Source organism: Molothrus ater, chromosome 3, assembly GCF_012460135.2.
Source record: "Molothrus ater isolate BHLD 08-10-18 breed brown headed cowbird chromosome 3, BPBGC_Mater_1.1, whole genome shotgun sequence".
In the NCBI taxonomy this organism is placed as follows: Eukaryota; Metazoa; Chordata; class Aves; order Passeriformes; family Icteridae; genus Molothrus; species Molothrus ater.
The window spans coordinates 5702384-5714806 of NC_050480.2; the positions used below are offsets into that span (position 1 = coordinate 5702384).

A 12423-nucleotide genomic window follows, 5' to 3' on the forward strand; every position below is an offset into this window, starting at 1 on the left:
CAAATTTTATGTATACCTGCAGGGGACTGAGATCCCATTTTCCATCTCTGAGTGCTTTTACTACCAAGCTGCAGGGGGGTTTACATTACATCTGAATGTGTCATTTCCTTCTGGCTGATGCTATTCCACTTGAAGCTCTGATTATTCTTCCCACTGGAAAATGGAGGGAGGAATATAAAACTCTTACTGTGGCCAATGATGAGGGAGCAGAGGCTTTGCTCCCTAGGCGAGTGAATATTGGATTTGAGTTGGATTGCAGGTCAGATTTCCCCTCAGTCAGGTAAGTGCATTTGCTGCCAGGTCATACTCTTCCTCCCTCTTGGTAATAATTATTCATGTATTCCATGCAAAAGATATCATTTCCAACCTGTGTGTTTTTAACTTGCATCTCAAAGCACCCTGTGGCTTAGGGATGAGTGTACTCTGGAAGGAAGGAGATGGGGTTTACATGTAGGGAGGTTTGAACTTCAGTGTGCTGCATCTCCGTGATTGCCACAGCTGCCTTTTGTCTTCTTCCTTTTGATAGAAAGGAGTCATCATCTCCATCTGGTTCCAGGAAAGCATTTTGAGCTCTAAATCCCAAAGGAGATGTGACTCCAAAACATTTCCATTTCAGTAGTTCCCTTGGTCTGTTTCAGTGGATGAAAAATCTTCTCTTTCTTACTTAGCATTAGCACTCTGTTCTTTCTGTGGGGATATTCTGTGCTGCTTTTTGCCTTATGAGACCTTGCATGTAAGAAACAAGTGCAGCTCTGAGGCCAAAGCTCTCTTGTTAAAAATCATGATAACTGAATAATAGGATTACAACTGAAATAAGCGTTTGACTAAAAAAAATACTCGTTCTTTGCTTTTACTGTGAGAAAGACATTCTCATCTTCAGCACAAGTTCAAGTGCTGTAATCATGTGATGCATGCTATTTAAAAAGACAAAATACCTTGTTCTTTAATGATGTTGAATTCATTGGAAGTTTTGAACTCTCCTAAAGTAAAGTAGGATTGATGGCATTTTAACTCAACTGCTTTGTGTCTTTTGATTTGGAAAGAATAGCAGGAGACTTAAATAGCTTTCTCAAAACTAAATTTCATGCAAAATTTATGGAATTCTTAGGATTTGCACATTGTTAGGAAAAGGGAATAGTAAGACTCGAATAAGAAACTCCATTGTGTGGATTGCTTTTGATTACTTAATTTCTATTGGAATAAGTATCTCTCAGTCAAGGTCTTTCCTCAGGTCACTGAATTAAGCTTTAAGGTTATATAATATGTTATAATATTAATTTTTGCCTCTGATGAGGATGTCCCTCAGTTTTCTCTGCTGTGCCATTCACAGATACTATGACTGCTCATGTGACCTAAAAGCAGCCCTGAGTTTCATCCTGCTCTCTCCCAAACCACCATTCTGCATCCCCCCACGGACAGTGGAGCACAGCAGCAGTCACCAGGGAAAGGGAACATGCCTGAAGTGGGCAGCTGAGAAACCTGTAAAGTTGGCAAGCCACTGTTTGTATGGAGATTGATTGTGAGAAAGCAAGGTAGTGGTTGCAGAAAAAAAACAAATATCTTGGGTGAGAACCCGTAACAATTCAAATAGGAAAGGGGACGTTGCTGTTGATTTTTAGAAGCTTATGTGCTATGTTAGAACTTGCTCTGGATGCAAAGGGCAAGAGATGAGGGAGCAAATCCCCTCGTGGGCTGTTAGATCAGTTTGGTTAGGGGAGGAAGGGATGAGCACTCATCAGATAATTGTAGGAAGGAAAAGCACAGTAGAAGTATACAAGTGACCTCTGTGGTAAGGCTGTCTGCATGGCTGCTCTCAGCTTTATTTTTCCAGTTATTAGGTGTGATATGCAGGCAGGGGAAGGTTTTCCCTAGAGGGCCCCCTCTCACCACTTACAGAGCACTCACAAATCACACAGGCTCACGAAAGGCTTGATGTGTTTCCTGTCTAAATGAAACTCAGCACAGGATGGGCCAACAGCCCTGGGAAGGGTGATGGGAGATGGCAACAGCTAAACAAGACACAGGTTTCTGTTGGGATACAATATTGAATGTTTTTTAATTTATTTCTGTTTAATTTTTTCTCATTTTGTTGGTTTTTTTTATCATGTTTTTCTTTGGGTTTCTCTCTGTTTTACAGTTCTTTTGGGCTCTTCTTTTGAGGCTGTGTTTGATGCGTTGGCTTCCCATCCGCTGCTCGTAACCATCTCTGCTATGAGTTGTGAGTGAGCCATCACCATGCTTCTGGGTTTTCATTTTGGTTTGTGCTTTTGTTATATATGGAAGTCCAAATTACACCTGGTTTTCTTTTTTCCCCTCATGATCTGTTTGTTTTTCAGCAGGATTGTGGCAGCTACCTAAATGTGATGCAAAGGCCTAAAACACTTGGGGTTCTCTCTGAGGAGCTGGCAGATATTTGGGTGGTGCCAGACTGATTTTGTCAATTCCGTGGTTTCAGAGACAAAGGGAGGGGAGTTTTCTCATTTTACTTTTCTGTCTCCAGCTCCCTCTGGTCATTTCTGACTCCCTGTGGACATAAAATATAATGCAGTCATTAATGATTCCACAAAATGCTGCTGTTTAAATTAAGAAGTCAAAATGCATAAAAGAGGTGTGGATTTTCTCCCCACCAGAAGAGGTGGAGAGGCATCTCCTTCATGAACCTGTCTGAAGAAGCAGGAGGTTCCTAGAGGTCACAGGAATGCTTCCTTTTAGTTCAGCTAAGCTTTCTTTCACTTTTCCTTCTTACCACAACCTTTCAACACAAGTCATTTCTATCCAAGAAATATCTCCAAATGCTTTCCATGATCTGTGGCATCTCCTCTCTCATTACCACCTTCTCTTCAAACTGTGCTAACTTTTTTTTCACATTCTTATTGCTGAAAGTCCTTTTCCTGATTCCAGGAGAAATGGGTTAATATCCTAGATGACAGCAGGCCTGCCAGGGGCAAATGCTGTGCATCTCATGAGGTGTCTGCACAGGCTTCCAGAAAGCTGGGGAGGAACCAATGGTCATGGTCGTGAGAGCACCACAGTCACAAGAAACAGCAGGAGGAAAGTACTGGCATCCAAATACAAGTTTTTAGGAAGGCACATTCAAAATATCCAGTTTCCTTTTGCTGATGAGGCAAAAAAGGAATAATTTTAGTCTCTATGAATGAACATGGTGTGAGGAGCAGGGATTCACATTAATGAGAAAATATGAGCACTCCTCAAATAAAAGGGGAGTGTGCAGGAAAGACAGACTTCATGTGAGTCATGAGGGGGACACTGTTGGCACTTGAAATACAAATGATCCTGAGTGTTTAACCTGGAGAATGATGGGTGTGTATAAGAGCACAGTTTGGAAAACACTTCCACTTCATACAGGATTTTGTTACCTACTTCTGTCTCTGTCTGTGAGGTGGTCTACATTGCTAATGCAGTGAAAGGAACACAGAGTATAGGTTTTGCTCTGTGGTGGTGTTCTAACACATTGTCCCGAGCTGAAACTCATGTTAAACCAAGTTTCTTACACAGTGCAGCACTGTGTAGTAAAGTACTTTAGCTTTGTGGTACACACAATCTCAGTGAAAGAAGAGATGTGCTTTATAACATTTTTTATATTAACACTGATGTGGTAAAAAAGAATCACCTATGGTTTAAAATTATATTTCACTTTGCTAGCTTATTATATATTCATAATTTTGGGGATTCAAATCACTTGGATTATATATGTCTCCATTGTCTGAAGCTCCTAAGTGTTGCAATTTCAATTCCGTCTCAACTGTGGACTGGTCTGGACAAAAAGGATGCTGTATCCAGGCTCTTTCCCACTGCTGACCAGTGCAGTGGTGGGATGAAGTTTATTAACTGGAAGAAATGAAGTGTGTAAAGAAATCTGGAAAATTAATGTTTATGAATTCCGAAGAAAAGTCAATAATAGTTGGGTCTGCAGCATGTGCCACAACAAATGCTCAGGGAGGAGTTGTTTGTTTGAATGGAAAACAAGGTATCTCTACAGCCTGGGAAATACTTGATTGCAGTGACAATTCCTTGTGACTGGCAGGACAGGCAGATATGGTTAAAAGAGGTGCAACCTTTATGAGCAAAAGACACTGTTACACAGTTAGCATCTGTTTTGTTCAAAGGACTCTAAAGGTCCTGTCAAAGCAACTGCAAAGTTTTGCCCAGTTGCAGTACTCTCCCTTCCCTGAGGTCCCACGAGAGAGAGGAGTGGAGGAAAAACCCTCTGGGTTCAGGTGTGGGACTGCTGGGGAGCAGCAGGTCATGTTGGGACAGATGCAAGGTTAAAGACCTGCACCAAAAGCTGGATTTGCTTTGCTTTGCTTCTGAGAGAGGAGAGGTTTGCTACCAATGCTTGCAAACTGCCTGGCATTGGTTTCAGAACAGATCTAAATAAAGACTGCATAGATAGCCTGTCTGCCAGAAATAGTAAGTATTGATCTAAAACAATTTTTAGAGACGTTGCTGGCATACTGAAGCCAGCACACAAGCTACTTGGTTCAGCACTTGCATGGACTGCAAAAATGGAATAATTTTTGTTCTGAAAACATTACAGGTTACATGTTAGAATCGTTCTCGATATAACCTTATGGCTCATGAAAAGTATCCAAACACACTACCTTCCATTCATAATGGAAAAGAGGAATATCTTCTTTCTTTTGAAAGTGTAGAGCAAATTTATGGTGATGGCTATATTCCAGTGGCCAATATTCTGCTTTTCAGGAACTCACATCAGTGAATCCTGTGGAATTCTATTTTGCAGTTGTTTGTCAGTGAGAATCCTGAATTGCATAGTTCTGAGAGCAATGAGGTACATGATCACAAATATAATATCTCTACTATTACCTGCTGCTAAATAAGTATCTTATAGCTCAAGCTGCTGTAGTGCAAGATTAAATGCTGGATTAAGGGCATGGGGTGTGCATATGGGGTCTCTTTGGGGAGTATTTGATTAGCACACAAGTTGTAATATAGACTTACAGCTTTTTTTTTGCTTAGAGTCATTATAACTTAAGAGCTGCATTGTACACTGTACAGGTGTGGATATGTTACATGGTGTTGGTGAACTTGTTAAAAAAATATTTGAAATTTTATTCTTTCTGAGAATATTCAAATTCAGAGCAACTTCCCTGTACCCCAAAGGAAGCAACTGAATTGTACATATTTAAAGTGACAGAAGGGTGCCCTAGAATAAAAGTACAGAGTTTTAGGCCTAGTTCTGGAAGTACAGGCACAGCTGAAAGAACAAACCTGAATCCACTGATCTCTGTGGGACAAGTTACTCAATTAACTTGTTATAATATGCTCACTTTCTGCTGGAGTAGGAACTTCATTTTGAATATGTTTACCTCTTTGCTCAAGCTTAGCCTTATGATGGAAGAAGTCTGAACCTGGTTGACTGTAAGAATTTTGAAAGCACTGCTGTTAAGTCTTGTTAACTCTGGCGCTTCTAGTTCAACTAAGAGAATTTGGTGGATGTCATTATTTAAATGCAAGTGTTTTCAGAATGACATCTGCATAAGTGAACTCACATGGTCTAATGTTCTTGTGGAGGCAGCAGTAGAAAGAGTTGGAACAGTTGCTCAGCCCCCAAAGCAGAGAAAGCCTCCAGATGGGACAAATAAGTCACAGGAGGACTGTCTTTCCACACCCACTGTATCAAGCCTTTAATTCCCAAGGACATGAAAAAGAGAATCGGGGAAGGAGAAAATAAAGATAGGATACACTGGGAAGAATCTGGAAAAAAGCAAGAACTCTGAAAGTCAGAGCTTCACAACTTGTTGAAGCCTTACAGAAGATGCTTACAGCAGTGGTCATCTGTCAGAGTAGGTGATCCCCATTTCCATCCTGACCAGGCCATCTTTGGCCTCTGCTTAGCTCATGTTACTCATGACTCAGTTTTGCACTTCTTTACTAGTTTTTCCCTTGACCTGCAGTTTAAAAAGGAAAATCTGACCCTGCTTAGTGTTCTTCTCTCTATGCCTGGACTGTTACTGTTCTAACACAGCACTGTAACCACCTTGCCTTCTCTGTAGGGTGAGCTTTCCTCGATATACAGAATCAGAGAACGCTCTCTGTGTAGCTGCTAGAGCACAAGGAGGCATTAAGAGCCTCCTATTCCTTGGGTGCATCCAAAATAGCAATTTAGGCAAGAAGTTCTCAGCAGTTGGCTGCACAGGGGATTCAGTCATCCACTCTGTTTCTGAGATATTTCTCTTGCCTCCCTCCAGCCTCGCAACGTTGCCGGTTTCCGAGGAACCGTCCGCTATGCCTCCGTGAATGCACACAAAAACAGGGTGAGTATTTTGGAGTTATGAGGAGTTACCAGTAAGATAATTCCCCCTCTGAGACCTGTTTTCAGGAGTAAAGGAGCAAGAGGTGAGAGTTCTGCTTTGTTATCTGTGGAAGTTAGTATATCAGGAGATTTCCATTAGGTAGTTAAGGGTGTTGACTGTAAAATCAAAATTATGCTTCGCTTATTGGGTCCTCTATAGTTGGCAGACTTTAAAATTGTAATTATTGTATTACCAGACACTTTTTGAGGGCAATAAGCCATACCGAAGGGGAAATCTGGTTAAGTTCCAGGCTGCTTGCTGCTAGTTTCTAGCAGAACTTGGCCAGGAATTACTAAGTGCCAGGTCCCCAAATCCATTCTTGATCTGTAATTTTTAATATTACCCTCATACCATCAGGAGAAGAGCTACCTGGTGAAAGCTGGGGTTTTTTTTCCTGAACCATTATTTAGATAGTGTCTGGCCTGTTTCATTAGGAATGCTTCTAGAGGCTCATCTAACATTCTTCTCAAAACACTCCTCTCTCCTATTTCAGTAGTGTTCCTTTGCAGACAATAAACAGTAAGTTTGGACAATACTCTCAGGCATAGGGTGTGGTTCTTGGGGTGTCCTGCACAGGGCCAGGAGTTGGACTGATGGTCCTGATGGATCACTTCCAACTCAGCATCTTCTATGGCTCTAAGTTCTGCGTTTCTGCTGCCAGATGAAAACTGTCAGCCCTCCTGCATTACCTCCAGGTTTCTGGCATTAACTTGGAATGAAATTGTAGGATTATCTGTGACATACAAAGAAATGTCAGGTTTTTTTAGGGAAGGAGCAAGTTATTGTCTACAAAAGGTGGAAAGTGTGATGTGGGGAGGGCAGCTGAATGCCATCATAAATTCTTTCTCTTTCTTAAGAGACACAGAGAAACCTGAGGTATAATTTTTGCAAGAGCTGAGTAGGCCCAGCTGTAGCTGGCATCAGCTGAATGTATATTTAGACACAAAAATTGCTGTATAATGCAGGCTATTTTGAGAAATCATATCCTAGACATTGGAAGGCATTGAGCACCAAAAATGAGTTCATGTGCTTTGACAATTTCAGCCTTTATCCCCATGTTTCCATTTCCCATTCACTAACCCAGGAGGAGAGTTGTATGTGGAAATGTTATAAATCTGTAAATTGTTGTGGTGCATGATGGTGAGGCTTTTGCAAAAAACTCTTGAACGGATTTGAATTATATTTAGGCTTAAAAATAATAATAATAAATGTGTTGTATATACAGTTTGGGTTTTTTTTTAATCTAGGTTATTGCATGTCCTGTTAGTAAATATGAATCTTTAGCCTTTAATTTGGCTTTTTTAATCATTGACTGGGAAGTATGACCTCTCTTCCTGCCCTTTAAAATGAGGTAGCTCATCTGGAGAGTACACCTGGACCCCTCAGCCATGGGGAACTTTGCTCCTCAGTCTTGGTCTCTCTTTTCTCCAGGAGATGGGCAGACACGATGATCTGTGGTCCCTCTTTTACATGTTGGTGGAGTTTGCTGTTGGTCAGCTTCCATGGAGAAAGATCAAAGATAAGGTAGGAAAACTGGTGTCTGTGCTTAAAAGAGGATGCTACATTTTAATTATTATGACTCTTTATTATTCCTCCTGCAGCTCAGTGCAGCTTTTTTTCTGGAGTCAAGCCAGAACCTCCTTTTCATCAGGTCTTGCTGCAAGCTGCCAACCTGCTTTTGTGTGTTCTGATACACAGGGTGGGCTTCTCTTATTTTGAGTAATCAGACATTTTTTGAGGAATATTGTTAATCATATTTGATCACATGGTTTTTACTTTTTTTCTTGCAAAGTAAACAATACAAGTGCAAAGACTGAGCTGTCCTTTTGACAAATAAAAAGAGCCTTTAGAAAGACAGGAGGGAAATGCCTTGCTGTGCCAAACAAGCCAAATGGGATTTGAAATTAGAAAGTTAAACAGGTGTTCATGTTGTCTTGGAAATACTTTGTGCTAAAGAATAAAATCCCTGGAAAGAAATAGGTCACCTGTGTGGCAAGCTTCTGACTCAAGATTCCCCTTTCACCTCTGCCTGCAGTGCTCAAGATCCTTGTGCCTTGAACAGCAAACAGGAGGAGTGTGTAGACACTGTGCAGGGTCTAGGAAGAGTCTGTATTCCAGGAATAATAAATCTTTATAAATGTGAAGCAATGGAAGAGATTCTTGGCTCTGAAATGTTTTTGTTTGTTTGTTTGTATTGGTTTTTTTCCAGGAGCAGGTTGGCATGATAAAAGAAAAGTATGAACACCGAATGCTGCTAAAACACATGCCTTCAGAGTTCCACCTTTTCCTGGATCACATTGCAAGCCTAGACTACTTCACCAAGCCAGACTATCAGGTGGGAGCCTGTCTTTGTTACTTTGTGATGCATGGCACTATAGATTGGCATTTAGATTTTTTAACATTTCCATGAATGTGTTTATATCTGTCTGAGTATTGGTGAGGGAGAGAGATGGGCAAGACTGGTGATCAGAATCCAAATTTATTGTGGACTACATATGCTTATATACTGTTCTAGGAAGGCTAGTAATTTTTTACTACAATGATTGGGTTAATCATCACAGAACAAACTTACACATTTTGCAACATCTCTTGCTTGTAGAAGTTGATTCAATCTTTTTTCCTGTCAGCCAGTCTTGATTCAATCTTCAAAACTCTGTTCTTGACAAGGCATCCTGATTATCAGATCTCTTGCGTTAATCAGGTCTAAAGTACTCTCTGTCTTGTGTGCCCAACAGCTGAGGAATACCTTTCCTAGAACCAGGAAAAAGAGGCTGGACTGTACAGTTCTTCAAAACCTCAAGAGTTCCTTCATCTCCTTCCACCATCCTGTCCAAAATAATCCTGAACTCCACACCAGATAGTTCCTCCCAAACAACACAGTACTTTTAGCTTTCATTAAGACACAAAAATTTTGAGGTACTCCAAATGTGGCAGAACTTTGGCACAGCATGCCAAGGTCTAAGAGCCTGCACTGATAGTTCAATGGTGTACACCAACCCCTTTTATTTCTTGCAGACTTATATAGGCCTTGGCCATTATTATCTCTTTCTTTAATATTCATCTAACATAGGGTTCTTCCTCCCATTCAGTGTTTGCTGTCAGCCTATATGTGAGTAACTCAGACTAACACAACAGAACTGAAGCAACTTGATTCTGTGTTGCTTTTTTTTTTATCACAGTGGTTCTCTCTGTACATTAAAGACAGTGATGGAAGCAACATTTTATAAGCAGATCCGTGCAGTCTTATCTGAGTGCCTGGTCCTGTTGATAGTGCATCAAATGAGTGGGAAAGTGGTAGGAGGTTGTTCCAACAAACTCTCTCCAGCAGTGCCTTTGTGGTTTAGCCATGTACATGTTGTAACATAGCAACCACACATTTTTTAAAAATTAAAAGGAAAAGGCAAATACTTTCTACATAGTGCAGTGGAAAAATAACATTTGCCACTAAGAGGGAGAGCTACAGAGGGATGGAAGTGGACTGATGAGATGCAGAGGGAGCTGGATTTGTTTGTCCTAGAGTAGAGAGGTCAAAGAGGGGATCTGATTGCTCTTTCACTGCCTCAAGGGACAGTTGTGGGGAGAATAGAGGCAGCAAGGGAAATTGTGACTAAATCCAGCAGGGGGGTGGAAAATTCAGAGTGTGGATTCTTATATAAAAAACAGGTACTTAGAAAAGCTGTGGAATTTCCATCCTTGGGGATTTCCAAAGACTGGCTGAATGACAAATATGATTTGCCTTTTAATTAGCTCTGCTTTGAGCAGATGGTTGGATTAGAGATTTCCAAAGCTGCCTTTGAACCTACATGCTCCTATATTCTATTCCAGCTTAAAAGAATTGTGTCCTAATGATACCAAAAAGCCATCCTTGAGACTGAAATGGAAGGAGATGTTTCCAGACAGAATTCAAGCAGTACAAACCACAAACAGCTCTTTCACAGTAGGGCATTTGACTGAAGCTGTGAATTGCCTTTTTGCCTTCAGTTTCTTGCAGGTGCAGTTTGGGCAAGAAGCCTCCAAAAGGGAACTCCCCACAAAAGTCTGGCATCTGAAGCTTGCCACTTCTAGCTTGACTTGGAGACCTATTCCAGACAGCAAATTCCAGGAGCAAATTCTCCAAGCATCTCAGCTTCAGAGATGTCTATATGTTGATTTATCTGGATGTATTAGTCTGAAATATTAAGAACTATACCAAAGGCCATTTGAATTTGTCACCAGTATCAGACCCACGGAGAAATAAAGGAAATGTCATGCTGAGTGGCAATTTAATTACAGCTTTGAGTCCTTGAGATGATGTCTCCAAGAGACATGTACCAAGCTGTAACAGGACACTAAGTGTGACCAGAGATCACTACTCTCTGATGGATAGATGACACAAGTTTGCCTAAGCAGGAGAAAGGAAAATGATGGTAGAATAAAATAGACTTGAGCTGTCAGGTGATGGATCTTATACCCTGTGTTTTTGTGCTTCTTGGGCTCGTGTCCTCAGATGTCAGGTCTGTCCCTTTAATGGATCGCTGTCAGTGTTGGTTCATGGTTAGGATCAACCTTTCAGCACTTTCACAGCAGGAGGATGTGGGTGTTAGAGCAGCATTTTGGGGTTTTCTGACTCATTTGACAGCAAGAGGCATGCCTCTTCCCTGGAAAAGTGCAGATAGGGTGTAGTAGAAAATATTTTGTACTACACTTGCATATAGTCCAGCTGGAAGAAGAGCAGTTTCAGGTGTGGCTGGCTTTTCCCTCCAAAGATCTTTTTGCAATGGGTATCAGCAAAGTAATAGTGACCTTTTCACCTGGAAGATTACAGAACTTTAAAGAGCAAAGACAAGTGCCTTTGCCTGGGAATCCATCCTATTCCTTCAGCTAGGGCATTGTGAATTGCATTTCAGTCAAGGAAAAATGATCACATCAGCTGTTGTTGTCTGACAGAATGGCTGTCCTGTACACATCCTGAGCAGGTGTGGAAAGGTGAGTTTCCTGTATGGACATCCTCCTTTAGATTCAGTCAATACCAGATATTGTCAGAGCAATTGGGAGAGGCTCCCTGTGAACAACCAGTGCTGGTTTGAGTTCTCTCATGCTGACCAAGTCTGGTGGTTTAGCTCCAGCTGGCAGCTGTGTACCAGGCAGCTGCTCACTCACTGTACCCCCTGCACAGTGGGATGGAGAGGAGAATCAGAAAAAAAAAAAGAAAAAAACACAGGTTCAGACAAGGACCGTGCAATAGTTGAAACAAATAGAATATAATAATCAAAATTGTAATTAAGAAAAAAGAAAAAGATAAAAATAATAGAAAATCAAGTGATGCAAAATACAATTGCTTGATGCCCAACCAGTCCCCAGACAGCAATTGGTCTCTTCCAGCCAACTTCCCCAGTTTATATACTGGGCATGACACTCTATGGTATGGAATATCCTTTTGGCCAGTTTGGGTGCTCCCTCTCAGCTTCTTGTGCAGCTCTCCACCAGCAGAGTATGGGACACTGAAAAGTCCTTGAATGAGGGTAGGCACAACTGGGCAATGGCCAAAACATCAGTGTGTTATCAACACTGTTCTCATCCTAAATGCAAAACACAGCACTGCACCAGCCATTGGGAATAAAATGAACTCTATTCCAGTTGGAAACAGGACAGCAAGTAACTAGATATCTTCCATCATAGTCCTAGTGTTTTCCCCCTGGAAATTCTTGTAGGACTTACAAACACAAATCAGGAGCATTCCCTTTTCAAAAGGGGACCTCTGCCACCAAAGAGGTATGCCTGATATTTATTTTTAAATACTGTGTTGTAGATTACAGTGCAGATTAGAAACTTGATCAAGAGCAATTTGCTATGCCCAGAGTTTCTGCTGAAAGAGTCCATCTTCTTAGATAAACCCCAAAGAATTCAAGGCTTGAGCGCCTGGACAATCCATAACTGGTTTGGTACATTTTATATGTGATATTTCAGTATTGATTGTGATTCCTTTCCTGAGCCTTGGCCAGGAGAAGCCATTTGACAAAATGTATCATGACAGCTTAGTGGGTAATTTGTGCCCCATTGGCTGCTTCCCTCTCATTCTCTGGGCCATCAGCCCAAAACGTGGCAT

At 41.2% G+C, this 12423-nt stretch overlaps 1 protein-coding gene across 1 annotated transcript in view; it reads left to right on the forward strand.

Annotated features, from left to right (window-relative positions):
• The window catches only part of TTBK1 (tau tubulin kinase 1), a 103357-nt gene that overhangs the window by 46345 nt on the left and 44589 nt on the right, over window positions 1–12423 (forward strand). Inside the window, 3 exon segments of the mRNA XM_036381358.1 lie at window positions 6234–6299; window positions 7770–7862; window positions 8548–8673. Coding sequence (XP_036237251.1) covers window positions 6234–6299; window positions 7770–7862; window positions 8548–8673 — 285 coding nt within the window.